The following is a 27,252-nucleotide window of genomic DNA, read 5'->3' as shown; positions in this document are numbered from 1 at the left end:
TGAAACACACATTTGATATATTTATAAATTAAGTTTATTTAGAAAATAATTATTTTTCCCAAGTGCAACTTAACAGCTGCATCACATCATCCCTGCACTCTGTCAGGTACAGAGAGGGACATTACTTGATCAGATGTCCAAACCACGATGAACTCTGAAACACTTTGTGAGGATGAATGTGAGGTTTCACAATTATACAGGAGACATCTAGACTTCTATCCCATATGACGCACATTAAATACAAAACAAGCAGCATGGTAACAGAGCACCAAACACATGGACATACATACAGTATTAGCTCTAAATATATTGTCACATCACCAACACTGCAATGGCACACAAGATCGCACAATACAGTGCAGCGTGAAGACACACCGGATAGTTTGAACAAAATACATCAGCGTGCTGGTGAAGCATACAGCTTAGCCCCTGAACAAGCGCTTTTTCTGCATTTACTGATTAGACAAATGGGCACGGATAAATGTAAGTGCACTGCAGACTGGATTTTTCTTGGAAAGGGTACAAACAACATAAAAAGCTTTTTCATTGCAACAAACAAGAGCATTGCAGAGCCCCAAAGTGTGCATTAATGAAGTTTCCAACGTGTAATGGTCCATTTCTTTTAGGAGATTAGACAGTATGATGATTCTTGCACATTGCAGTTAGTGACTGACGCTCCTTTAGCTACAGGGTGTTAGCAATAGCATTCAACGACAGCAGACTCATTTAAGGCTTTCAGCATCATGTCTTGCTCTGGGCTGTTAACATGAACCAATGTCAAAATCCGGATCTACTATGCTGTGCTTCATTTGTTCTCTCAATCAAAAAGCTGATTTAAGGTTACTTGTAAGTATGGGCGAGTTTACTCAAATTGTAATCTTTAAACCATAACAGTCCCAGACCTGCTAGCTGCTGCTTGATTTAACATGATTTGTGGAAGTTGTTGTTTCACCTCAAGATAAATTGTGCTATTATAACAGCTGAGGATGCCTAAATAAAGTTGTTCTCCCTTTTACACTCAGATTTTGTTCATAGTTTGCTTTAAATATGTATTCATAAATTAAAAAACAATGCATGCATATACCACAAATACAAAAAACCAAAAGAATCATTAAAAAAAATGAGGAAACTGAGATGCTTGCAGCCCTGTAAGTGCTGCTAGTTGGTATTCTCCTTTGTGGTGATGGTCACAAGCTGCTTGGCGGCCTTGGCAATGTCATAAGCACATTGGATGACCTGCTGGGTGACCAGCTGCATGTCCGGCGCCGCGCAGCCCTCCGACGGCAGCGCCTTCCTGCACTCGCCCTGAAGCCGGAACGCACTGGAGGTCAACAAGCGCAGAGAGCCTCGAACGGTCTCCGAGCGCGGCTTCTGCAGAGGAAGGATTACATAGATTAATACTGATAGACTGAGATTGTTGAAAAGCAGATTTGTGCAAAGAGAGGTGGTGAAATAAACTTTGCAAACTGTCTTTTTTTTAATCAAATGTTAAGACTACATATAATTAATACACAGGAATATAAACTACTAGGATTACATTTTTATTTCAGTAAAGAATCAAGTGAAACAAATAATACATCAGGAATTGGCACAACTTGAAATAGTGCTGTAGTTGGACCTTGAATCTCTGGTATTTGTGCCTTATGATACCTCTAGAATAACATATAAGAGCAAATGCCAGATTGATCCGTGCTCTCAAAGCAAACACAACAATCTTTATACCTTTGGGAAGAGGGCAGCCATTTCTTTCACAGCCACATGTATTCTTTCTGAACAGGGTATGAAGCTGTGAAGAGAAGAGAGTTGTGGTTGAGTTCAACATATTGATGTCATATTATATGATTTCATAAGCCACAATATATAATTCACACCACACCGTGCATTATGATATCTAACATTAGGTTAACATGTTCAGATCATGCTATTTAACCGTCTTTCCATTAATTGCCGACTTTTTTTTTTAGCATTGTAAGTAAAAGGCAGTTTTATTCCAAATAAATGTTGCTTGACACATGAACCAAACAACAGCCAAACAATGCATATTTCTCCTAAATAACATAAAGCAAATTCAAAATCAGCAAAACAAAGAAAAGGAGACAGTTTGTTAGCAGGTGAGGCCGAAGGTAAAGGGTGAGGCAGAAACAGTGCGGGAGAGGAAAATGAAAGTGTGCCTGGGAGGCAGGGACAGAGGCCAGAGTACCAGGATGAGGGGTCAGGGGACCGCAGGCTGAGCGGCTGAAGGGGGGGCGGGGCCTTCTCGGCCCAGGGCACCAGAGTGCTGAAACATCCCAGGCTGTGCCTGAGCCGACGCACACCTTCCCGCTCAGAGGGTCTGCTCTCAGGGTAAGGGGCGGGGCACCACGACACCAAAGCAACATCATAACAGCGGGGCAGAGTGGAAGTTGAATGAAGGGGAACAGTGAAGATACCAAACAAAAAAGGGAAATGATAGGACATAAACGCATCTACAAATAACAGAAACAATAACGAAGAGGAACTAAAATGAAGCAAGATAATGAGAGCTAAAAAATAAATCCTAAAGTGATAAATGTATTTTCTCTTCAGATTCTGACCTGTCGTGTTTGTTTTCCTGAGCAGCTCTCAGCAGCTCTTGGATATTCTTGGTGATCTGCTCTGTTTTGCGGATGACGTCCTCAGTGCTGGGCAGCGTGGGGTCTGCCTCCATCATCACATCGTCCAGCTCAGGGATGGAGCTGCCCTCCCCCAGCCAGCTCCTCAGCCTGCCTCTCCTGCAGTACCTGCACAGGGGAGTTCAGAAGAGATCATGTCTACAGCCAGAATGCCTGCGTGTTGTTTTTAATCTAAAGACAAAACAACTCATCACATTACGTTTGGAAACCCTTCAAATAGTTTGTTGTGTAAAACTCATAATATTCTTTCTCACTCATCACTTTGTACAAACCATCATTGTGGGCTCTTACCCCGAATCATCCATCTCAGAGTCATTGAATGTGTTGTCATAGTCACTTTCCGGCATGCTGATTTGCTTCTCTAAATTCGAGGCCTAGAAGAAACAGAGGAGACAAAAAAAAGATGCTTCATGGATTGCAATACCTTGCAAGACTCCCATGTCGTTGATAATAAAAACACAACAGCTGTGGTGAAATCAATAACTGTATCCCTGTGTTTGTTGTATGTCAAATTGGAATATAGAGAAGTGAAAGCGATGCAGGTGGTCTGACTGAAACAAGCCAACAGATCTGTGAAGCAAGAGCACATCATTCATTTAAAGCAGTCAAACAGATAATGCAGAGTTCACTCATGTCACTGTGACATATTATTACTGCTGAGTGATAATGGCCGTGGTCTTTTCCAAGCACAAATAGAATTCGGTCATTCGACTGACTAGGATCATTATCAAATGGATAATGTTGAAAAAGCGATAAATACATGGATGATAATGAACAGAAAGCCAATTGTAATCATTGGGAAATGTGCTGCTATGCTAGAGACTTGAAATCAGAACAGAAACCGAACCCGTAACTAAGGGAAGTAGACATCATTGTTGATAACAGGAAGTCAAGTTTCAGATAAGTTCATATTTTAAACTAAATCAAATGCAACACAACTATTAGGTGAATTGCAGAACATAGGAATGCCTTATCTTCCTGACATGTTAACTGTGATCTGAGACTTTTACTATACTTGAAGACTATCAAACTCAAATCTAAATGTATAAACAGGAAGCCGAGACAAACAGGTACAATCGATCCACACCGCACCGATTGTACAACACGTTCATTCTCAATCCACGTCCGATAGAATCTAAACTAAATCCTCTATTTGTATGCAGTACAAAATGCAATGCAGGACACATAAGCTAGCTTCAGCAAATGCAATTAGCTCTTACATGTCTAGATATATCCGAGTTCTGACTGAACAGAAAGTCTATCTCTTTAGACTGTAAACTAATCCTGAAACACAACATTGCTTGTGTTACTGGAGGAAGTGAGAGCATGCTGTTGGAAGCTCACTGTGCAAAAGAGCCAGGCAGTTGTTAGAGACGGTGTCTTTTTTCGGACCAACTGAAGTATAAAATATACATTTAAAATATCAGCTTTAATCAATTTGTTCCCCTTTCGTTTTATAGACTGGTGGTTGTTTTAAAAAAATAATGACAATCAGTAAATACAGACTTTGCACAAACAATTGTTTTCAACATCATCTGCTAAACAGGTTTCTGGAGCAAAGACAGGAAGCATTAAATGAGCAGGTGTTTGCATCACAATTGCGACTTTTTGCTCCTCGTTCAGCGCTCAGAGGTTTTGCCTGCACAAAACCACACAATTCCAATTGTTTAGCTGTGAGGATGATGCTGAGGATATGTGAAGGTGGGGGCAGCTGGTGGAGGCTCATGCAGCAGAGATGGAGCAGCATATGGAGGACAGAGGGAGGCGAGGGGGGGAGACAAGAATGGCTCCAAGTGGATTGGCTGCGTCCCACGAGATGTGGAGCGAGTGTGGATGTACTTAACCTTTTGAGCACTCTCGTCCTTCGACCAAGACAGGGTGGATGGAAATGAGGGGAGGGATGAAGAGGTGGTCACAAAAGCGCCCCTTTCCGTCTAAAGACAGGGTTCAAATCACATTTTAAGGACACAAATGTCTTGAATTAAGAAACAAACGTGAATAAGACCAGATCATGTCCCAGAAGCCTCTTCAAGCCAGATGCGTCTCGGTCGGATACTGTATACTGAAAATGGAATTGATGGAAGAATTTAACCCTTAAAATCAGGAGGAGAAAAAGTGAGGGGTGAGATTAAGAAAATGCTACGTAGACAGTTTTAAAGGAGCTTTGTTGTTCGGATTATGCTCCTCTATTTATTAATGAATTTGTGCTGGAAAAATATAAAGAGCAAAGGAGTTCATCCATCAAGAGAACATTTGCAGAAAACCATGATTCACATGCTCAAATGTAAATGCAAATTACTGAAACAAAAGAGAGAATCAAAACAGATGACAAGATAAAGTGAGTTTATGAAATGATCATGCATTACAAAAACACAGAGTATTTGTATGGTAGTTTTAATGCTTCATCAACATAAACACAGTACAAACCTTGAAATGATATCATAATAACAGCATCTTCTTTTGGTAACAGCTTGTCTGACAAACAAGCAGCACTCCAGAGAATAACAGCTTTTTTGCAGATAGTGGTTTTGAAAATGGATCTGGACAAGATGAGACTGGCTGTGTCTAAATACATGTCATTGTGGTTTTGATGACTCTTTCATGCTGCAAAAAAAAAAACTCCCCAGTGGCAAATGATTAAGGAAAGCCATAACAAAATAAAAGAAGGTAGAGATAAAGGTTTTTCAGACAGGGTGGAAACATGAGGGAAAGTAGTGGAAACAGGGCAGGAGAGGAAATGGCAAAGGAGAGCAGGGTCTTACTTACATGAGGTGGGAAGGGTTGCAGGGTGGGGACACACTCCTCTGGGTAGTGGCTCTCTCCTTTAGGGAGATAGGGCTTCAGGCCTGAGCCGGTCTCATACATAGACATGGGGCGGCTGGCCCGCGCAGACTGTCGGCGCTTCAGGGCCGAGGGGCTGGAGGGGCTGGGGGAGGCGCTGGGGGTCTGATAGATATTGGCTGGGCCGTGCCGCCTGAGAGAGATGTTCTCGCTTTGCAGAGATTGCAGCTGGAAGAGACGTTTAGTAATAAACTAAGAGGTGCTGTCGGCAAAGCAAGCTGTGTTTCCTGTTCTGATCCACTCTACAGCATTACATTTCAGAGTTGATTCCAATGTTTCCCTAACATATGATATTGGGATTCGACAGACTGCTACTGCTACTGTGCAAAGGTCTTCATTTGTTCTTGTTGTTCCAATGACAGAAAGTTAACAGTAAATATTTGATTATCACTCATTGTCAATCTATTTAAGCGTTTTGAGCACCAGGAAAAGCGCTATATAAATAACATGTCATATTATTATTATATATATATGACTTTGAGCTGATTCAATGATAATGTCATGTGGAAACGTATAGCTTTCAGGTTAGAAACATGAATCTTTTCCCATAAATATAATTTCAAGATTTACTGTTACCTCCTGAAGATCATAGGAATAACGTACATTTTGTCAACAAAAAAAAGCAAGAAAAAAAAGGCAAAGCAAGTAACAAGCAAGCGACAGATTGTTTTGTAGGTTAGCAACAGAGGTGCAGTATGGAGGAATATAGGAAGATAAGAGCCATTAAAAAAACAATGTCATGATGATTTTTAGAGGAAGAAATACTGGCTAATTATTGCAACTACTTGTATTTATATACAAAGTAAATTGAGAGTACTGGTCTGAAATGGGGGCATTATGGTTTAGTGTCCAACCTCTGCCAATCCTTTTCTTTATCTATTTACTCATCTTTATTTGGGGAATCTGTTCACCCACGAGCCAACACGAAGCCAGGTCACATCATCAAAAGCAATGCCGTACTCTACAGTGCTGTACGTCAAAGTTAAGAGACAAACGATCTGCATTTTCCTTCAAAACTGCCAGATTAAGCCATTTTAACAGGAATATAACCTCAATGACAGGTTTTATTTTAACAAAATAAAAAGATGTAACATGCATAGGACATCTGTTGCCAACAATTACAATGTTCAGGATTTAGCAGGACACGGATTGATAACTGAAGCACAGTGCATACAAATGTGCAGAATCTCAAAGTTAACATAGTCGATGTAACAGTATCAGAGTTCCAGGTTTGTATCAGCTTTTAAATATCTATGAAATGGGACCACTTAGAAAACATGTCAAACAATAAATCCATACATAATAAAAGGCTTTTACCCAAAACAAGAGCAGTCAATTATCCAAAAACATTCTATGCAGTAAAAACAGTATATGTGATGAAGCAATGCACACACATACAATGGTAAGTCACTATGAAGGGATTAAAAAACACTGTTGATTACTTCATGCTTTTTCTTAAAACATGCTTGTTAGTCACATTAGACAGAATGGGTTTGTACCAAAAAGAGAAACCTACTTGTAAAATGTTTCTGTTATTAACTGGAGAAAGTAGGAATTTTGTTCTTCTCAAATCCAGAAAACAAATGAAAAAAAAAGAAACTCTCCGGTTTGAATCGAAGCTTTGAAATGAAACCGAACATGCTGGCCGAAACAGAGGGTGGACCAGCAGGGTGTCACAGCAGCCTTATCGTGCAACTCAGCATTCCTGTTCAGATATCGGCCTCCACACTGGGCAGGAGAAGAGCTCTGCTGACCGCTGTGGCCCCCCCTCAGTGCGGCCCCCGGTGTTAGTGATTTTATTGGTGGAGCGCGGGGGATACCTTTTTCTGCATCAGCCTCAGCTCATCGCTCAGGTTGTTGTTGGCTTTCATGAGGTTCTGGATCTTGGCCTCAGAGGCAGAGAGCGCGTGTTTCACCTCCATGTATTCATGCACAGTGATGGGGCTGTCGGAGAGGTCAGAATCCAGGCTCTGTGGGAGAGAGAGGGGTTAGACACAGAACGGATGTCAGGGTTTCATTTGTGAAAGTGATGCCACCATACCTTGGTCCTATCTCCTTTGTTGGTGGGGGAATCCTGGTCTGTGTCCTCGTCCGACGCCACGCTGTCGTAGTCAGGCTGGTCGTTGTCCTGGCTGTCACTGCAGTGCCTGACTGCCACGTTCTTCAGGATGAATTCAACATTATCTGGAATGAAGGGGCGCAAGGTGGAAAAGTTATATCTGCGCTACATTTTAGTATCAGTTACATGTTGGAATGAAGACACAATAAGATGCTGACCTTTGGGGCTAGCTATCGAACTCCCTTGTTGTCTGCGCTTAGCATCACTTAATATGTCAATGACAAGAGTTGCAAATTCATGTGCATTGAATCTTGCAAGCTTTTGTCGTCCCTAAATAAGAAAAACAAAGACACATCAGCCCAGAAGTATGCGATGTTACTTCACAGGATAAGTGTGCAAAGGGGTGATAGTAAACATGTGCAGGTATGCTGTCTGTAAATCGAGCTTGCCTGATTTCGTGTTGATGAATACTCTGGATTCACAGGAAGAAAAGGCACCACAGTCGTCTCTGTCACCAGAGTGCTGTGATTCTGTGTTGCTAACCACACTACCAAATATAAAGGATAACAATGAGCACATATTACACAAGAGCGGGACTCCAAGAAATGTATTCACAACAAATCTTGTACTGGATCATTCTCCCGTACCTGCATCAGTCTCTCGTCTGTCCACCTCATCGTAAACATCCATGGCCAGCTCTTCAAATAAATGATTACTCAGCTGCATGGAAATTAGAGAATGACACTTAAGACTTAAGTAAGGGAAGAACATATAGCTAATTTCAGGGAAATGTTGCTAAAATACTTACAGACTGCAGTTTCTTCTTTGCCGCCTTGGCCAGCTCTGACAAATCTAAACTGCTACACACAGAGCATAGCTTTCAAAACATGCTGGTGAAATGATAGGTATACATAATGCCTCTTTCATTCTGAGCAATACTTACATGTTCCTTATCCATCAAAAGAGGGCAATTAAAAGGAGATTCAATGTGTTATTAAATTGAAAAGATTGTGTTGCCTGTGATGAATTACAGTTGCTTGGAGAAACGTTTTGATTTATTTGCAGCAATAGTGGTTGGTATGTCAGATACTTCCATTTCCTTAAAACACAGATAGTAGATGCTGCAGCTTTCTCAGCAGCGTGTTAGGACAGGCCTCAGAGCCAAAAGACAACCCTCAAAAGCTGCCTCTCAGAACTCTCTTTGTTGGCTGGTTTCAAGTTAAGCCCATTCACTTAGATGTAGGTTCATTCACTTCATATTGACACGCATCATGTTGACTTACAGTGTGCTTTCTTACCTGTCAGCCATTTGTGGAACAATGAAGTGCTGGCTGTTTTTATGATCTGAAAGCAACAACAAAAGTGCTCTGTAGGATTGCCAACAACATAATCAATACTTATCGGAAATGTAAACGTTCTAGATGAAGTGTGTTTTAAATATAGTACATACTTGGTTTCATAGGGAAAATTATAAACACTAGTTCTTATCTGCGTCTCTACCTGACTTGGCAAATAAGCCACAACAATGAGTAAGTTAGTGTTTAAGCTTAAACACTAACTTACTCATTGTTGTGGCTTATTTGCCAAGTTAATATTTTCTTTAGCTCCAACCAACACCTCTGCACATATTCTTTGATCCGTATCTTTTAAGGTATTTCAATATCAAATCTCTCTCACTGCGTACCTGGCTTTCTCCCACACAGGTAGAAGGCCAGCCGATCAGTTAGTTCATACTGAATCTCCACCAGTCTGTCTGCCAGCTCATGGTGGCCAGCTTCCCTACAAAAGGCACATCAAAAAACATTATACCACTGATAATAAATTGAGTTTGAGTTATTAAGGATAATTGAAAATAGCTAACCTTGCATAGTCAATGGGAGTTTTGCCATTGCTGTCGGGGGCTCCGGGGTCTGCTCCGTAAACAGTTAACAGTTCAGCCTGAGATACTTGTCCTGCTTTTGCAGCGACATGCAAGGGAGTGTTCCCTTTCTCCTGGAGGAGAGGAGGAAACACCATTGTGATTTAGATGTAATAGAAACGTTATTGCAAAGATTACAATTAGAGACCATCTTGCTCTGGGATCACTCTGACATGCAAAGACAAATCTGGTCAGGGGCCTTAAGTCGGGGGGCCAACAACCCCCATCCGCACAAAAACCACCAGACTCAGGGACAGTTTTAACTTTAAGACTGCTAAACACCTGAGCTCTGCTAAGTGCCCCGATAAACATTCCTGTTGTCATCTTGCAATATACTAATTTATATAAATAGTTATCACCACAATAAACCGTATTTAATTTTGTCCAAATTTACATTCTTTAATTTCATATTCTGTTCTTGTACATATCCCATATTCTATTGACATGTATCTACACTTTTTATTTTGTATTTTATTATATATGTTGCATTGTTGGAGGAGCTCAGGTCAGAATAATTGCATTGCCATTTCTACACTAGAGCTTTGTGCATATGACAATCAAACCGTTGAATCTTGAATCCCAGCTTTCTCCCTCCCTCCTCTTGGCTCCCTTGCTCAGACCACACCCATCTCAAAACCTTCAATCTGATTTCAACTACACACCTGGCATGTTTTGTGATGCCAAATCTGGCCAGAGGCGTAAAGAGTGTGGCCTCTATTTCTTGAAACAAATCCAGTTTCGTAGCAGTTCATCATTTTGATGAAGACACTACTCAACACGGCCTCTGTGGCAGTTAGTGCTTCAGGGCATGTGTCAGGAGCACATTCTGCCCTGATGATACGCACAGTGTCGCCCTCGTGTATTTATGGTTTTAAATGCAGCAGATGAATCTTACCGGGTGAAAGAAGTTAGCTTGTGCTCCCAGGGATAGCAACCGCAAACAAGTCTCCAGATTCCCGGTGCGTACACTTGAGTGAAGTTGCTGAAAAAAACAAAACAACTATTAATATGAATGAATGAAGCGTAATAATAAAACATTGTGCCAAATATCAGATTTCGGCTCAACTCATGGGGACCCACTTCTCCTCACCTTGCTTAAATCCTTGGCTGTGGAGCTGTCGTCCTCCCGGCAAGGCATGCGATGAACAAATGCCAGCATTTGATATTTGGCTCTTATAAACTCGGATTTGTTTGGGCTTTAGGACAACATGAAACATATTCAAACAGAAAGAAAGAGGCCGTTAGTGAGGCAGTGGAACAGACTAAAGATGGAAGTTCAACAATCATTTATTTGGGTTATTTCATTAACATCTACATGAACATTTGACAACAATAAAAACTCACTGCAGTTTGTCCTGAGGGTTGGCCTTGCGTTTTCCACTCATCACAGAGGCCGGGTCCAGAAGAGAGTGCTCCCATATTGAATTGGCACCATTGCCGTATAATGTCTGAACCATCTAGGATGAAATATAGACGGAACCTGTATAATATATCCCAATGATTTATACTGCAGAAGGCTGACTGGCCTCTAACAGTTCACTTCCCGAACAAACCCTTTCTATATTTGGACACAATCAATAAACCCCAGTGGGATCTGATGTACAACTGTTGTCAACAGATTGTGAGCAAAGATAGAGGTCTGATGAATTTTAAACGACACTGAAACAGATTTTGTGCAAGGATAACAGGATCTCAAGGCATGGTAGGAGAGGGGAATCGGCCTCAAAGCACTCATGAGCACACTGTGAAAGTCCTAAAGATATGTAGGTTCGCACAGGTGAATATTAATATCAATGTCTCCTGAATTAAATAATTACCTGTAGCTGTGTAGAAGGCCATGGTGTGTGTATCAGGTGGCGGACTTGCGAGCTGTGTCTTCCGAGACTCCGATGAACGCTGCAGCACTCGTCACAAATGAACACCCCTCTGTTCACCGAGGCCCAGCGAGGCTCTGACAGGGAAGAGACAACAGGGAAAATCACACTTTCTGCAATCTAATTGATTGTTTTCTAATTAAAGGAGGGGCTTTAGGGTACAATATGGGATCCTTCAGTTCTAACAGGTTTGATCTGCTCTAGCTTTAATTGTAGGTAGTCTTAGATGAGTTATAAATGTGTCATAGGAAATGCCCTCTCTTCACATTCAGTACCGTTATTCAAATAACCGACATGCTAGGTTGTAGCACTTCTCCTTTTCTGTTCCTCACTGACTGCACTCAGAGACACTTATAGTGTCAAAACAATGAGAGACACATGTATAAAGGATAAAGCTAGGAAAAAAAGACCAAATCCAAAACGTAAACGATCCTTCTAACAGGTATTGTCTGTGTAGCCAAAGCCTGAGACAACTTATTGTGCGACCCACACTTGTGTACTAGGTGTACTATCAATAGATACTTTTGAGTAAAGTTGCTTGAAATAGTCAGGATGTCAACAAAACTGTTTTATTTTATGGATGAAAATAATCCAGGAAAATGCATTTTCTATATTATATTATAATATTATTAGAAAGCCAATTTTTTGCATCTGGTTTTGACTTCCCAGTTTAGACTACTGTATTGTTAATTTCTACTAATATATAAGAAGAACAGTTAACACTACATAGGGCACTAATATTACAAACAGTCAAACAGTGGCTATTACATGGTAACACTTTGACTTGAGAAGGTTTTAACATGTAGACACAAACACATTCTAATAACTACAAGAATAAGAGTGCAACCCCCAGCTGGCTATAAGAGACATTTAATTAAAGCCTGCTAAACCTCAGCCTTAGGTGAAGCCATGCATTGTGTAACGAGGAAGTGACTAGCAGTTGTAGGTTGAAGCACCTCGACCTAAATGTTAAGTAAGAGAGCAGCTTCCTCCTTTAAAACAAAAACACACAAATGCTATCAATACTTTTGGTGCTGTAAATTCTGTAAATGCATAGTTAGAGAAATATAGACATAGTATAAGATACAGTATACTGTGTGACTGAAATAAATATGTTTACTTAACCTTGACCTATTTATTACACTTCACAAATGCCACATAGTTGTGCCGTCTGCAATTTATACAGAGACTCCTCTGAGAGCGAACATCTGAAGACCAAAAATACTGTCAATTCATACGATACTGCGACAGCCGATAAACTGTTAAGCAGATTGAGTGGCTGGCACTGGGACAAGACAGTGAAGTGTGTGAGTGTGTGAGCAGCAGCAGCTGAGGTGTAGGAGGAACAGCTGCAGGGGTTTTGGTCAGAAACTGGCACCTGGTCCCCAGTGTTCAGACTATCCTCCTCCTTACTCTCAGACCAAGACCTGGGAGTTGGTGCTGACATGCCTCTTTTACCCGTTCCTCTGTGCTGCTAAATTTAATACCACATCTTGAAACTCTAAAAATATTCTCAGCCAACAACTGGTAGCAGCCGTATGGAGGGGCAATCCAGGCCAGCTGCTGTGAAGACCTGCTGGGTTTAACTAGTCTGAGTGACATGATGATGGACAATGTACTGAAACTTGAGTATTGATACATTTTAAGCACATTTGTTGTTTTTCTTGTGAAATATGAAAGCACCCAACATAAAAGTTCTAAAACTAATTCTCAGCCTACTGTTACTGTAAATCCTAATTGCAATGTATTGTGGTTAGACAATAGAAAAATATCGTCTGCATCGAAAGCACGCAGTCAATTCACTCAGCATCCTGTTTTGCTTCCTGTGCCTGCCGAAAACATCACGTCATGTCATTATAGCTGGGACTCCTGAAGGTTCCTCACACACAATGCCACTATAACTTGTTCAGCTGACAAACAGTATGTTTGACTGTAAGGGCTTGATTCAAATGTCTCCAACGGCTAATACTATTGCCATAATGTCACAAACACAGGTTAAACTCTCTTCATCTTAAATAATGAATCCCCTGACAATAACTACAGATACCAGAGTGCAGTGATTGTTTCAATGTGACAAACATTTTTGAGGTGGAATAAGGATTTTTTTTTTGGGAGGGGCTTTTAGGGGGGGGCCATATCTTTTCACAAAAAATGTTTTACGAAAGACTTTACACAGTTAGATTCAGAGGAGGAAAAGTCATGCCATTCAGAATATTTTCAGTGACACTCTCAACATGGGACTGGGGTCTCTTTTGCACAAAACTCACCCTGAAAGGAGAGCACTGTACCCATTGACTGTCAATTATTGCAATCATCCTAGTGATAGATACAGAGCAGTTTCCTGCTTATGTAGGATCAGATGTTATAATGGATGATTACATTTCCAATTAGATGGAGACTTGCATGCCACAGACATTATTTAATAATTTTCCTTTGACGAAACAACTGTGCAATTACATTGACATGCATCAAAAATGTCAGCCTGATTATTGAAAGCAAGTAACACCGGATGGAAACAGTTAAAACAGACAGCTGCTTCAGGTCTAATTGCATCCCCAGCCAGGGACCTGTCAACAGCACTAAGAACTTGTCCCCTCAAAACACTGCATATGTTGGAAAGCAGCATGTACCGGTAGTTATAATCTGATGTAAAGAGTGCACTGCAAGGCTCTGGCTTAAGGTTACTTGGTACTTAATAAATAACGGGTAACAGCTTCAGGGATGGTGTGAATTGTCTTACCTGGAACACTGCAATCAGCGCAGAGCTCAGTGTTTCGTATGCGTTTAGACATCCTTTGCTCAGCAACAAACCTCCTTTGAAACAGAGTATTATGTCCGGTGCGTTTGGCTAACCATTGATCACTCTTGGGGGGATGCCTTCCGTGTTAGCTAGCTAATTAAAAAACAACCCCAAACAACGACCTGCTACTTCATTTAACTGTTGCTAACCATTTCGCTTTGTCCAGCGTCTGAGTTACAACCATTATAACGTTACCTATCGAGAATAAGGTACAATGTTACTTGTTTGCAAAGTAGGCTGACTTAGCACCTGATTAGCTAACTCGCCTGTCCCCGTTTGGTAGTTTACTCTTCAGTCGGTCTCTGGTAGACAGCAGGACTACAAATGAAGGACTACAGATGAAGGACTACAGATCTCTAGCGTTCCCAGTGGCAGCTGCTAATGTTGTATGTTATTGTGCCCAGAGTTCGGTCTCTCAGGAAACAAACTTCTTCCCGGAAATAACGCCTCCTGGACTATTTTGCCTGGAAAAGTATATCATAATTGTGGACCTGATTTCTTTAGAAATACCGTTAATAATGATACATAAATACAAATCATAATGCTTGGATGAGTTTGCAGTGGCCTTTGGGCGGTACCGCTCGGTACACAACCTGATAGAAAAAACTGAGGGCAAAAACACAAGTCAGAGTAGGTGAGTTTGATCTAAGCACCTTCGTGACACGGTACAAAAAGAGTAATTTTAAAAACATAAAATAGGGTGACTCCTATTGGATATATATTTACTGGAGGTCATCTTTTGGAGCACAATTCGCATAATATATCACCATATTTATTTTACTTAATAATAACTTTATTTCTAAAAAATGTACAACATTTCACAACTGAGTTCAGCCAGGACGAATCACAATTGTGTGGTTGTGTTAACAAATATGTATCAGCAGAAAAGTTTAATAACTACTTAATATGCATACGTTAATAGAGCAACTGCATCCGGTTTTAGGAATAACCTGTGGCTGTGGTTAATATAGTGTAAAACCTCAAAGGGCCGATATGCACATCCATCACACCGTGGTACGCTGGCGGTGAAGTGTTTTCAACCTCCCCGACACGTAAAAGCGCCGATCTCATTTCTAAATAATAGGTGAACTCAGTCAAGCTATTGCCTGGAAACAGCTTTAGCAATGTTTATTTTGTTAATCTTTTCAAGTAGAAATGCTTTGAAATTCAAGTATTTAGCATCTTGAAGGCCTAAAAGTTTGACACGGGACGTTTATAGGATTAGTACGTTTAGTTAGTCCGATGGTATCCCCCATTCAGAGACCCTTAATAGTTTCGTCCAAGTGGGACTGACTATTTTTCTTTTTTCCCTCAAGGCGATGGTTTTATTTACAAACCTTGTTTCTTTCGTGTGTTTACCAAATAAATAATTGCTATTACATATGCATTCATTTCCATTGTTAAGGGTAAGGACAGCGGCCTTAATTGGATTGTATTGTTTAGCTTGTGAGTCTATTTCTTTGTAGGACACCCCTGTCATTATTGGGAACAGCTCCTGGCACTTCCTTGTTCAAAAGTTTTATTTTAGGGGAAGGCTTGGTGAAAAGTTGGACACCGGTTTAGATATTTCGACGTCAAATATTGAGGGCATGGATCATATTAAGTGTACTTGTTGGCATGACTAGCGTGTAGCTATCGCGGTTTTCCCATGGCTGTGATTGTTAGAAGCGGGCTAGCGTTGCACTGAGCGGCTCCATAAAGAGAAAGATGTCCACGGCTAACGAAGAGATCCGAGAGAGGTTCCCCCTGCACTCAGCCGTGTGGGAGAATGACTACAGGACACTGGAGGAACACATTACTTTACCACAGGTTGGTTAAAACACGGAGTATGTTTCAAAGCTTAACACAAATGCATTCTAGCTAGAAAAGGCCAGGAGTTAGCTGTTAACACATCCGTAGCCTTTCAGTCAAAGTAGGCCAGTCGTGTTGACGGATGCTCTAATGTGCCACACATATAGCGCTTGAAATGTCTATGATGACATTTCTATTTACAGATCAACAAAGTTTACTTTCAAATATATATATATTCCACTACACATATTTAGATGTATATACATTTAACCTATCTGTATGTACTAGACCTGTTTAGACTTTAACTAATTTCATGTCTGTTATTTCTATTCATACTATTATTACATGTTTATTCTTATTTTATTTTTGTATTCGTATTATCCTATGTGTATTATCTGTGTTTCTGTCTTGTGCTGTTGTTGCTATGACACCAGAATTTCCCTATGGCTATTGGGTATCAATAAAGGTCCATCTTATCTTATCTTACACATTAAAAAGCCTGTTTCCCGGGTTGTATATTGTTATTTTTAATACTTTAAAATGTACAGTATTAAAAGTGTAAATCCTGAACAACCGTTTGAACATAATTGCACATTTCTGCTCCACACTATCTCTATTTAAATCTGCACAGTTCTCAACTTTGAATATAGTATTTGTCCTATTTTGTTATATTTGACTGTACTCAGTTTCTTACATAATTCATATTTTGTGTTAACGTTAGATATGATAACATATAGCTTTGTTGTTGTGTATTATGTCTTGCCACCTTCTCAGATTCATTCTTGTCAAACATCTAATATATAGTTACCCCTAGGTATTAATATTTTAATAAAAATGATCTCTAATCTCCTCTCGGTTTAGTATTGTATATTGGTGCAATATCATTATTATGATCCAATCCGTATAACTTTGAATACCCAACAATGCTAATCAATAACACATTTAGCTCATGACTCAATATGCAGTCTTATCAGCATGTGTTAATGCTGCTGGATTGTTGAACCAGGTTTAGAGTTTATTACACAAATATGGATATAGAACAAGCTAAAATGTTTGTCTCTTTTTGATTTTTCTCAGAATGACATTGAGGCTGTGGATCCCAGAGGTCGGACCCCTCTCCACCTGGCTGTGTCGCTCGGGCACCTGGAGTCAGTGAGAGTCCTTCTGAGACACGGTGCTGAAGTGACTAAAGAAAACAGCATGAATTGGACAGGTTAGTCCCACAACTGAACTGGCAGCATAATAGATTATACAGTAAGAGTGTAGCATGAAAGCGTGATGTGAGGCCGTGCATGTTTCGTTCACTTGTCTTACAGAAATGCTTTTTGGGGGATTTACGGCTTGTTTGATCACTTAAAGCCCTTATCACATTAACCTACAAAGCATCTGCTGTTAATGGGGTTTCTGGTCCAAATCCATATCCACTCCTCTAACTGCAGTGAAACAGTTTCACGTTCCCTTGCTATTACTGTAATTGTGGCTGAGGTTTTCTAATGGGTATGTGTTGCTCCCAGGGAACAGATGCTGTTCTCTTAAAAGGTTTAGTGGTTTGTTTATAATTGTCTGTCTCTGTGTAGCTCTGCAGGAGGCAGTCAGCACCGGAGACCCAGAGATGGTTCAGTTAGTGCTGCAACGCAGAGACTACCTCAAAGCCTCCACTGCTCTGGGAGGAGTGCCTGAGCTGCTGGCAAAGATCAGAGAGGTCTTACTTCATTTTTACAGTTGTCTTGTCAGCTTTCTCTAAGTGTTCCTGGAAAACATTTCCTACTGCATGAACTCATTTCACTGTCTTTATTGTCATCTACAGTCTCCAGACTTCTATATGGAAATGAAGTGGGAGTTCAACAGTTGGAGTAAGTTATTTTATGTCTATGTGTGGCTATATATCATTAAAGTGTATACTGTGTGTACAGAGTAGTATTTTCCTGCAGTACATGCTAGTTATCATCAATCAACTATTCAAGAGAGGAAAGTATCTCTACATAATTTCTACTTTGCAGAGGTTATATCAGGTCATACAGGAAATACCACATATCTGCGCATTTGTCAGGGTAGCATTTGTTTTTGTTTATTAATGATTGATAACGTTTTTCATGTGTGAGACATTCATTTGCTGTTGCTTCACAGTCCCTCTTCTGTCCCGGGTTTGTCCAAGTGATGTTTGTCGCATTTGGAAAAGTGGCGCCAGCCTGCGAGTGGATGCCACTCTTCTGGGCTTTGAAAACATGACTTGGATCAGAGGGCGCAGGAGCTACATCTTCAGAGGAGATGGTTTGTGCTTTAAGTCGCCTGCACTAAAAGAAGAGTTCTTATGATTTGTGCTATTTCATTTATCCCTGAATGTATCTTTACAGATTCATATGCAGAGTTGATGGAGGTGAACCATGACGATGAGGTTGTGGACACTGAACGCTTCAACATATCTCAAGAAATCGAGGAAGTCACACTAGAGTCAATGCAGCCAGCTGAACAGGAAGTTGCCAAAAGGCTGACCACTCCTATTGTCAACACCTACTTGGACACCAAGGAAATGGCTTTTGAGAGGCAAGAGTCACATCTTTTTATGTTGTCATTTTTCTCATAACATGCATAGATCATACTTCCTTTGATCAGCCAAGAACAAACTCCACTCTGACAGTTTTTCATAAGCGTTGCCATGTCACGTGTGTTGTTACTGTGCAAGCAGTGTTATCGTTTGACTTTCCAGTATCGAGCTTGCATCTAATTGTCTGACACGCATCATTCACACTTATCTGATCAAATGTTATCTGACATGAATTGTTTGTATCTTGTCTGACTTCACTTACGCAAGTGAGGTAACCCTACAAAATAACAACTTAAACAAATATATATTATGAATGTGAGCAAATAATGTTAGTTACGTTTAATAGGCCTTTCTTCAAGTGGACAATTGACCTTCAACAGAGTTGGGCATTAGTGAACCCTGAACTTAAGATATGACGTGCCACAGCCTTGATATTCAAAAAGTGTCTCAGCCACTTATTGGATGCCATTGTTAATAACTACAGCTGTGCTTAAACTGCTCCACATGTTGACCTTTTAACATTGCTGATAAGATAACTTCTTTCTTATTGAAGCTGATAGTAGTTTATTGAGGCTAGGAGGAACATATCTCATTTAAAACAAAACTTAACAATGCAACACAGCTAAAGACTAAGATAAGAGAACTATCACAGATTGGTGCAAACACCTTTTTAAATGCCACATTTTAATCCATTAACAGGCTACTTCAAATTCCCAAATCTTTATTTGATAAGATAAGATAGAGCTGTATTGTCTCCCTTAGGAGAAATGTGTCTTGGGCATCGAGATAATACACATAAAACATTCAGGTCAATCAGTCATAGACACAGAACAGAGATCACATATCACAAGGCAAAGAAACATACAGGTACAGCACTTTCCCTATTGCACCTATGCATAGTGTCCGTCAAATTGCACATATCCCTATTATGTCCATACCTATTTACACATAATGCACTTCCCCTATTTAACCTTCTCGATTGTACAAACTACACTGTAAACATTGCACCTCCCAACAACTCCTAACAGCATAATCACAATTGTTTCTAACTGTTCAGCAGAAGGTATAGATTACCAAACTGTAAATTGAACAGGCAACAACTGGCAGCAACTCAAACTCTCTATACAGGATGTGTTTGGGGTCGCATGTGATTACGGCCTTGCTTTCTCACCATCTGCTCAAATATCTCCTGAAGAGAGGATGGTGGAAGCACGCCAATTATTTTTCCAGCCCTTTTTATCAAGCTCTGGAGTTGTGATTTAGATTTAACTGACAAGTTACCAAACCATGTTGTGATGCCATAACGAATAATAGACTCAATTGCTGCCCCGTAGAACATCAACATGATACATGTATCCACTCCATGAACCCTGAGCCGACGCAGAAAATGCAGGCGCTGGCTTATCTTTGAGCATACCTGATCCACCTGATGGGCCCAGCCTAACTGAGCATCAAAAGAAATCCCCAAATATTTAAAACGTGAAACCTGCTCAACTCCCTCCCTGTTGATAAGGACTGGGCTGTGATCACCTACTGACTTGGGGTCAAAGATCATTTCCTTTGTTTTTTTAACATTTAACACCAGGTTGTGCGCCTCACACCACTTCACGACCTCTTCGATCTCAAGTTTATAAATAGAAATGTCTGAGTCTCTAGTCAGTAGACTAAGTATGGCTGTGTCATCAGAAAACTTTATAATGTGGTTGTGTGACTCATACACTCATTTGTGTAGAGTGTGAAGAGAAGAGGAGAGCTAACCTCGCAGCCTTGTGGTGCCCCTGTGCTTATGACCTGTGTGTCAGAGAGGGTCGAGTTTACTTTCACCTGCTGCTGTCTTTCAGTTAGGAAGGAGTGATACCATCTGATTAAGTAAGGGTTCACATCCATCTGTTTGAGCTTTTTAACATCATTTGGGGAAGAATAGTATTAAAAGCTGAGCTAAAGTCCATGAACATTAATCTAGCATAAGCGGAAGGATTTTTCAGGTGTTTTAGAATAAAGTGAGTTGTAGAGGTCAGAGCATCATCTGTACCTCTACCATCGCTGTACACAAACTGGTAGGGGTCTAAGAGGTGTTGCACCTCAGTTCGCAAGTTCCCTACAATAATCCGTTCTAGTGACTTCATAACTATTGAGGTCAAAGCCACTGGTCTGAAGTCGTTGTTGTCATGTGGGCATGTTTTTTTTGCAACTGGTATGATGACAGCTTTCTTCCATATTTGAGGGATGCTTCCCGAGTCAGCAGAGAGCTCGAATAATTGACTCCAGGCAGGGGTGAGCTCGTCTGCAAACGTTTTCAGCAGGAGTGCCGCAATACCATCTGGCCCACTGGCCTTCTTAGTATGCAGTTGTTTGAAAACCCTGGCCACAGCACTATCATCAATTATTATTCTTCTATTGTGTATTGGGTCCCAGGTTAAAGAGGTTGACAAGGTGGGGATTAGCTGGACGGTGTTATGGTCCGAATTTGAAATGGGGGGTCTAATAATTTGCATTCTCTTTGTCATGGAAGTTATTCCTCCTAACTGAAGGATGGTGTGTTTGACCTGTAGTAATGCTTTTGCTTTTACAGGAACAAGTCTGGAATGTGGGGCTGGAGAGCTGACAAAACTGAAATGGTCAATGGATTTGATTCAAAGGTTCACAGAAGTTTTATACTTTTTATTTTCATTACAACTAAAGATTAATGCCACTTTAAACTGTGTAGCCCTTTTGTGATGTATTACTTTATATTCTGGTTGTTTTGTCAGGTTTTCAGTGTGAACAATGTAAACGTGGTAATCCGGACAAGGACAGAGCATCTCACAGACGAGGAGAAGGCCAGGATAAAAAGTAGGTGGAAAATATGCTTCTATATTAAGATGTTAAAGTTGGCTTTTGTCCATAAGAATAACAAAGCTACATCTACGGAGCGTGAAGGAGAGTACTAAAGTCATCGTTTTCTGTTTGAAGGTGAAAGGAACATATTGGAGTCTCTGCTTGGGACTGTGGAGCAGCACATAAGTGCACAAGGGGTAAGCCGTGTATTCAGTAGTTACATAAAGGTGATGTGTTCTCCCACCTGTTCGCTGATAGAATACGAATGCTCCACTTTATAGGACTTGACGCTTGAGTATGCAACTGCCACCAATCCCACTGCCATCACTCCAGAGGAATACTTTGACCCTGACTTTGACCTTGGGAACAGAGACATCGGCCGACCCATTGAGCTGAGCATTCGAACACAGAAGTAAGAAACACTGCCTCATGGCAACAAACATCAAGTCTCAAGTTGTGTGCACATTGAACATTCGGCACATTAATCTTTCTTTATTTGTTGTCTCACGCAGGTTCAAAGGTACATTATGGATGAGCGAGGAACATCCCCTGTCCCTGGTGGAGCAGGTGACCCCCATTATCGACCTAATGGCTCGGACCAGTTCCCATTTTGCACGTCTGCGAGACTTCGTCACCCTGAATTTTCCTCCTGGATTTCCTGTTAAAATAGGTATGTGACCTCCCTATGAAGTTTACTCGAAACTACACATTATTCAAGTACATAGAGCAAGTCAGTGGTCAAATTGTCTTTTTTGCTCAGTAAGTCTAAATGTCTAAGTGGCAACCATGATAAGTTCTTGAGGAATTATCTAAGTCAATTTCACGCCTAAGGCAGCAACATTTAAAGTAACGCACCATTTGGCCATCAGTTTCTGACAGGAATCCTTTCTTGGATTGTACAGCATGTAATGTGTTACTGTACTCATTTTCTGTGTTGTAAAAAATTGCTTTCAAAACCCAACATTCCCAGCCAAGTCTTTATGCAGTGTGATATCTACACAACCTGTTTCTTCGAGGTTAAGATGGTCAGTTAAAGAAATGCGACTTATTTTTCCTTTTCAACCAAAGCTCTTGTTTGTAGTCTTTCCCTCTCTTAAGTCTGTTTTAACGTGATTTGTTGTGTCTTCCTCTGCTGCAGAGATTCCCTTGTTTCATGTGCTGAATGCCAGGATTACATTTGGTAACGTCAATAAATGCAGTACTGAAGAGGAGGCCATCGCTACACCAGCAGCCACGCCAACATCCTCAGGAGAAGAGGAAGAAGCTGCAGGTAGGAATCTAGAAGGTTGAACTATTTAATGTGAACGTGTTTTTTAAATAATCTCACGTCTAGGATTCCTAAACCGCTTTTCTTTTTGTTGTTATCCGTGCAGCAATGCCTCCCTTTCAGGTGTGTCCTTCAGTGTTTGACGTTCCCGCCACCTACCACCGCAGAGGAGGAACTCGACATGCACCCGTGTCCAACAACGACGAGGAGCTGTTGCAGTACGCCATCCATCAGAGTCTCCTGGAGTCTCGCATGGTCCCTGGCGAGGTCAGAACAGTCTTCACTCGACCCTCTGGCCAAAACCTAGAAAACACAGATCTGTCTTACCATTTTCCTATGTTCTACTTGCATCTCTCTGCATCCTTTTAATGATCATGATGTGTGTGTCTTTGAAGGATGGAAACTCGGAGGATGCTGATGCGGAATTTACTGACGTCATGCCCAGTAGCCAGAGTGACAGGTAGGAACACAGGGTAACATTGCAATGACTTAATTACATGTGGTAAAAGGAACAGTCCTTGATAGTTGTTTGTCGTACAGGGATTTAGACGACACATATCTATCCACCTCTTCTATTTCCCAGTAAAAGCCACATAACATATCTGGATCTGACTTTCTCCTGCTGTTCTAGGAGTATCCCAGAGGGGGTGCTAGTGGAGTTTGGAGACACCCCGAGCCCCGTCAGCTCGCCCTCGGCCTCCAGCGCTGACTCAGAGCTCCGCCTTGCCATGGAGCTCTCTGCACGGGCCCAGGAGGAAGAGCAGCGGCTCAGGAAGCAGGAGGAAGAGGAGCTGGCCATGATCTTGCAGCTATCACTTACTGAAAAGTAAAAGGAAAAAAGAGGGAATAATAATAATAATAATAATAATAATAATAATAACACAACTTTTCCAGATCCTGAAGCAACTACCACACCTCAGAATTCCTCCCTAACCACTGTAGTCATCTATGCAAGTGCAGGTTCCTTTCTGTAGCTAATCGTTCTTGCATAGGCAATGTCAGACTCTCGCTATCTAATATTTTCCAAAAGGTATTTTTGGTAAGAACATAATCTTTTATATATTTCTATCTCAGCATATTGCATCTCCACCCTCAAGGTTAATTCATGGACTCTTTCAGATCATTTTGGGTTGGTTCTTCTAATTATTTATTTTCTATCTAAATCAGAGTAACAGCAGCAACGTGCGTGTGTAGATCACATTGTTGTCCGAGGGGGGTCAAATCAGTGTAATTAAGGTCCGGTGAACAAAGTGACTACCTAAGTTGTCTTCATGTTGTGCTGGCACTCAGATCCAGAGCTCTGTGTACATGTCGATGGTACATGTTGCCTCAGTCCCTGGTTTTTAAATGGCTAGAATGAAATCCTAACACAGTAGAAAGCGTCTACTACTCTGGACCTAACGGGACAGATTTGAGTGTCCTCGCTGTGAAGCCTTCCTACAGAGTCACTTTGAAGAGGACCGTGAGCTCACTGAAGAACGGAAATCTCAGGATTCCAGTTTTACACATTTTCCCTTCACTCTGGAGTTAGTTTGTACATCTATTGGAAGTTGCCGCTTGGTAAATCTGTCTTTGGTGCTAAATCAAAAAGCTCATGCATATCTGCCATATCATTATAAACATAGAGGTTGGGTTCATGGAGGCTGTTAAGTAAATGCATTTTCTTGTACTCTGTTAAGTCACACTCTGCAGATGGGTTTCTATAAGAAACGTCAAATCAGCTGCATGGTAATGTAACATCTCTGCTGCAAAAAAGATGGGGGTTTAACTTTCCCGGCCTGGTTTTTATTGAATTTGTTCTCAGATTTCATGGTGAGAATGGAAATATTTTTGTTAACTCACTGAGCAGCTTCAAGCACCTCAGTTTAAAACCTCAATAGCCGTCATGCAGTTAAAAACCAATGCTGCAGAGATTATTCCGATTCCTCAAGGCATACCGTTAGCCTTTTGTAGCCACGAACAACTCTTGACCTCTGAGCCAAAGAAGAGACGGCACGGACGCTTGAGATGCCCGCCATGTGCAGGATACGTTTCTTCAGCATGTGCCAAGGGACTGCTTTGTTAGGACAATGCTTGGTGGGGGAAAGAGGTGGTGAAAATGTATTTGGTGCCACTTAGACTAAACTTTTGAACAGTTATATTTCTTTTTTTGTACCTTTTAAAACCAGATTAAGAGTTTTCCGTTGTACCAGGGTGATGCTGAGTAACATGCATTAACCACTATAGTTGTTTCCACTGACAGCCAACCACTTATCAGCGCTCTCTCTGTGAAGCTGCATCTCACGTTCAGGGGCTGCAGCTGAAAAACGACTTATGTAACAAACAAGTTTCCAAACTGCTGAACAGTCGACTTTAAAAAGGCTAGCTTTTGTTCATTTACTGCAGGTCTTTGTAATGCACCGTTTCAGCTGCAATTTCTTTTTTTTAATGTTTAAAATGTTAAGACATTGTCTCGATTTAAAAATGTTTCTAAAATAAAAAGCACTTTATTTCCATAAGGATTAAATTGACCTTGTTCATGTGTTTGATTATCAAAAACACTGCTGACACCACAACCTTATATGTTTCCATCCATATATATACTGAATGCACTAGAGGTATGTACATACAGTATATTTAATGTTGAGTATAAATGAACTCAGCATCAAACACATACTGTTTACGGGATACAAATCTATTATGCAGTAGGAAGAATCACATTAATAGAAATCATCAGTGATATTTTTATTGCGAGTACGTTTTGAAGACAAGATTTCTAAATGTTTTGCCTCGATGTGTTTTTTCGGTCAATATGTTTCTCGGTATCTAAATTTTAGAGATCCTTTATCACAAAATCAAACACATTTTTTTTTTTTTACGTGTCACAATTAAAACTTCATTTTCTGCAAATGTAGAAAATATCAACATCTCACATTATAGTCCCACTTAAATGTTATGAATGGTCCAAGTTCTCGAGTTTACTGACCAGATGTATGTTCAAACACATAGGAAGCAAACACACTACAGTATTAGTACAGCATTTTATTTAAAATGTATCAACATGTATACATTAGAATAAATTAAATGTGATGCTTATAATATACAGTGTTAAATTAAATAAAGAATATTCAGCATATCAAATTAGGCAAATGTGATTGATGAGGCATCCAAACAAACAGTAACTCAGAGATGGGAGTAGTACTCAGATCTTGTACTTAAGTAAAAGTACAAGTACCAGAGTTTAGGAATAGTCTGTTACAAGTAAAAGTCCTGCATTCAAAATCTTACTTAAAAAGTATTAGCATCAAATATATAGTTTTTCAAGTACTCATTATGCAATGTCAGAATAATATATGTGTTTTGATTATAAATATTGATGCATTATTGATGTTATTAAAGCTGGTAAAGGTGCAGCTAGTTTTAATTACTTTGTATAGGTAATACAAAGTAAACTTGTGAATTTACTCCAGGTGTAACTAAAGTCTTATTTAAGTGTCATTAATCAAAATCTGCAAAGTAATTGAAGGTATTAAATAAATGCAGTGGAGTAAAATTACACAATTAACCTCTGTATTGTAGTGGGGTAGAAGTACAAAGTAGCAAACCAATTGAAGTAAGGTTCAAATACCTCAAAATGGTACTTAAGTTCAGTACTTGAGTAAATGTACTTAGTTACTTTACACCCCTGTAGTTACTCCAAAATAACGTGATTTCATGACGAATGAAACCCCAGTAATGATATAATTGTGCACACTGGGGGTCTCCTGGTAGCGGTGGCTGCAGAGCTCGGCTTCCCCCTCAAGTCTGCTTCCGTCCCGGGGAGGTGGTGTTGATTGATTGATTGAAAAGTTTATTAACAGCTTGTATATTGGGTACAGTACAGCTCAAAACATACAATTGTTAAGGGGATGCAGACCAGAGAAAGACTTTCGTCTTGTTTACATCAGGGTCCCCCATTTCCAATTCATCATATGCCGGGGCACCGGGGCTCAGCCGCTCGGGGCACCGGGGCTCAGCTGGTCGGTGCACCGAGAGCACAGAGTCTGTCTCTCGGTCTTTATCTCCTCCAGGTTCCGGGCTAGTTTCACCGGCGAGAGATCGGTTTGTAGACACAGACAGCCATGATGATCATCAGCACCAGCAGCACTGCGAGGACACTCCCACACGTGACTGAGGACAAGAACAAAATAACCGACAATAACAACAGATAACCAGGCCGTAAGGTGAAGTATTTACTGGTTTCATTGGTATCAAGTGTCCTGCTTCATTATAAGAAGTTGTCAATCTAGAGACAAAACACGACACACGCCACAACAGAGCCAGTATGTAAACACCACTGCCCGGTAGGCCTTACATCAGTTTCACAGTTTGATGCTAACTCTCACCTAAATCCTGCTTCTGCAAAACAACATAAGCTCTCTCGGTGAGTTTAGAGTCCTCGGATTGTGCGTTAACTAACACACTGAAGCTCATGACGAGAGCCTGACGGATGAGGTGCAGCATCATAGCGGGGCAGCAGGAGGAGGATGGAGATGGTGCTGCTTTTCTCTTCCGCTGGAGCATCCGGGTCCTAAAGCCCAAGAGTTGTTACCGAGGCTGCTTCTCAGGTCGACTATTTTCATTTCCTCGCTCCTCGGTCCTCGGTCTCACCGGAAGTTGATTTGCCTGCGCCATCTTGAGTACCGTCCCATGGCTCTTATTTCTGCCGGA

The 27,252-nt window shown here is 40.8% G+C and overlaps 2 protein-coding genes across 12 annotated transcripts; one reads left to right on the top strand and one right to left on the bottom strand.

Annotated features, from left to right (window-relative positions):
- Positions 1-11: 11 nt before the first annotated feature.
- On the bottom strand, positions 12-14,499 carry git2a (G protein-coupled receptor kinase interacting ArfGAP 2a). 11 transcript variants are annotated; one of them, XM_034200325.1, is made up of 22 exons: positions 14,084-14,499; positions 11,287-11,420; positions 10,814-10,926; positions 10,560-10,665; positions 10,365-10,451; positions 9,413-9,543; positions 9,236-9,330; positions 8,850-8,895; positions 8,495-8,500; positions 8,360-8,411; positions 8,199-8,271; positions 8,001-8,098; positions 7,770-7,881; positions 7,534-7,676; positions 7,313-7,462; positions 5,418-5,660; positions 4,496-4,585; positions 2,943-3,025; positions 2,574-2,759; positions 2,201-2,332; positions 1,723-1,786; positions 12-1,371 (listed from the first exon to the last, which is right to left on the bottom strand). In XM_034200325.1, exons 1-22 carry the CDS (start codon positions 14,133-14,135, stop codon positions 1,159-1,161), a joined length of 2,409 nt encoding a protein of 802 aa, XP_034056216.1. In that variant the 5' UTR covers positions 14,136-14,499; the 3' UTR covers positions 12-1,158. The 11 variants fall into 11 exon arrangements, with proteins under 11 accessions (XP_034056216.1, XP_034056224.1, XP_034056218.1 ...); XM_034200333.1 differs by lacking the exon at positions 5,418-5,660; XM_034200327.1 differs by lacking the exon at positions 8,495-8,500 and having other exon boundaries at positions 8,360-8,408.
- A 936-nt stretch (positions 14,500-15,435) lies between these two features.
- Positions 15,436-25,073, top strand: ankrd13a (ankyrin repeat domain 13A). Its single transcript, XM_034200336.1, has 15 exons — positions 15,436-15,952; positions 17,012-17,147; positions 17,512-17,636; positions 17,742-17,787; positions 18,062-18,205; positions 18,289-18,478; positions 21,052-21,118; positions 21,230-21,311; positions 21,432-21,493; positions 21,578-21,708; positions 21,809-21,966; positions 22,435-22,566; positions 22,670-22,830; positions 22,959-23,023; positions 23,195-25,073. Exons 1-15 carry the CDS (start codon positions 15,851-15,853, stop codon positions 23,391-23,393), a joined length of 1,800 nt encoding a protein of 599 aa, XP_034056227.1. The 5' UTR covers positions 15,436-15,850; the 3' UTR covers positions 23,394-25,073.
- The last annotated feature ends 2,179 nt before the right edge of the window (positions 25,074-27,252 follow it).

This window comes from Gymnodraco acuticeps, unplaced genomic scaffold, assembly GCF_902827175.1.
Source record: "Gymnodraco acuticeps unplaced genomic scaffold, fGymAcu1.1, whole genome shotgun sequence".
NCBI classification, from domain to species: Eukaryota; Metazoa; Chordata; class Actinopteri; order Perciformes; family Bathydraconidae; genus Gymnodraco; species Gymnodraco acuticeps.
This window is presented reverse-complemented; position numbering and strand designations above follow the sequence as displayed.

What these genes read in the sequence shown, in the direction of transcription:
- ankrd13a (XM_034200336.1), top strand. Translation starts at nt 15,851, where the DNA reads ATGTCCACGGCTAACGAAGAGATCCGAGAGAGGTTCCCCCTGCACTCA. An exon ending in GTGGGAGTTCAACAGTTGGA is followed by an intron (nt 17,788 to 18,061) that starts GTAAGTTATTTT and finishes GTTGCTTCACAG; the next exon opens with TCCCTCTTCTGTCCCGGGTT. An exon ending in CTCGCATGGTCCCTGGCGAG is followed by an intron (nt 22,831 to 22,958) that starts GTCAGAACAGTC and finishes GTGTCTTTGAAG; the next exon opens with GATGGAAACTCGGAGGATGC.
- git2a (XM_034200325.1), bottom strand. Translation starts at nt 14,135, where the DNA reads ATGTCTAAACGCATACGAAACACTGAGCTCTGCGCTGATTGCAGTGTT. An exon ending in AAGCTAACTTCTTTCACCCG is followed by an intron (nt 9,544 to 10,364) that starts GTAAGATTCATC and finishes CCTCTCCTCCAG; the next exon opens with GAGAAAGGGAACACTCCCTT. An exon ending in AGGACGAGAGTGCTCAAAAG is followed by an intron (nt 3,026 to 4,495) that starts GTTAAGTACATC and finishes TGTTTCTTCTAG; the next exon opens with GCCTCGAATTTAGAGAAGCA.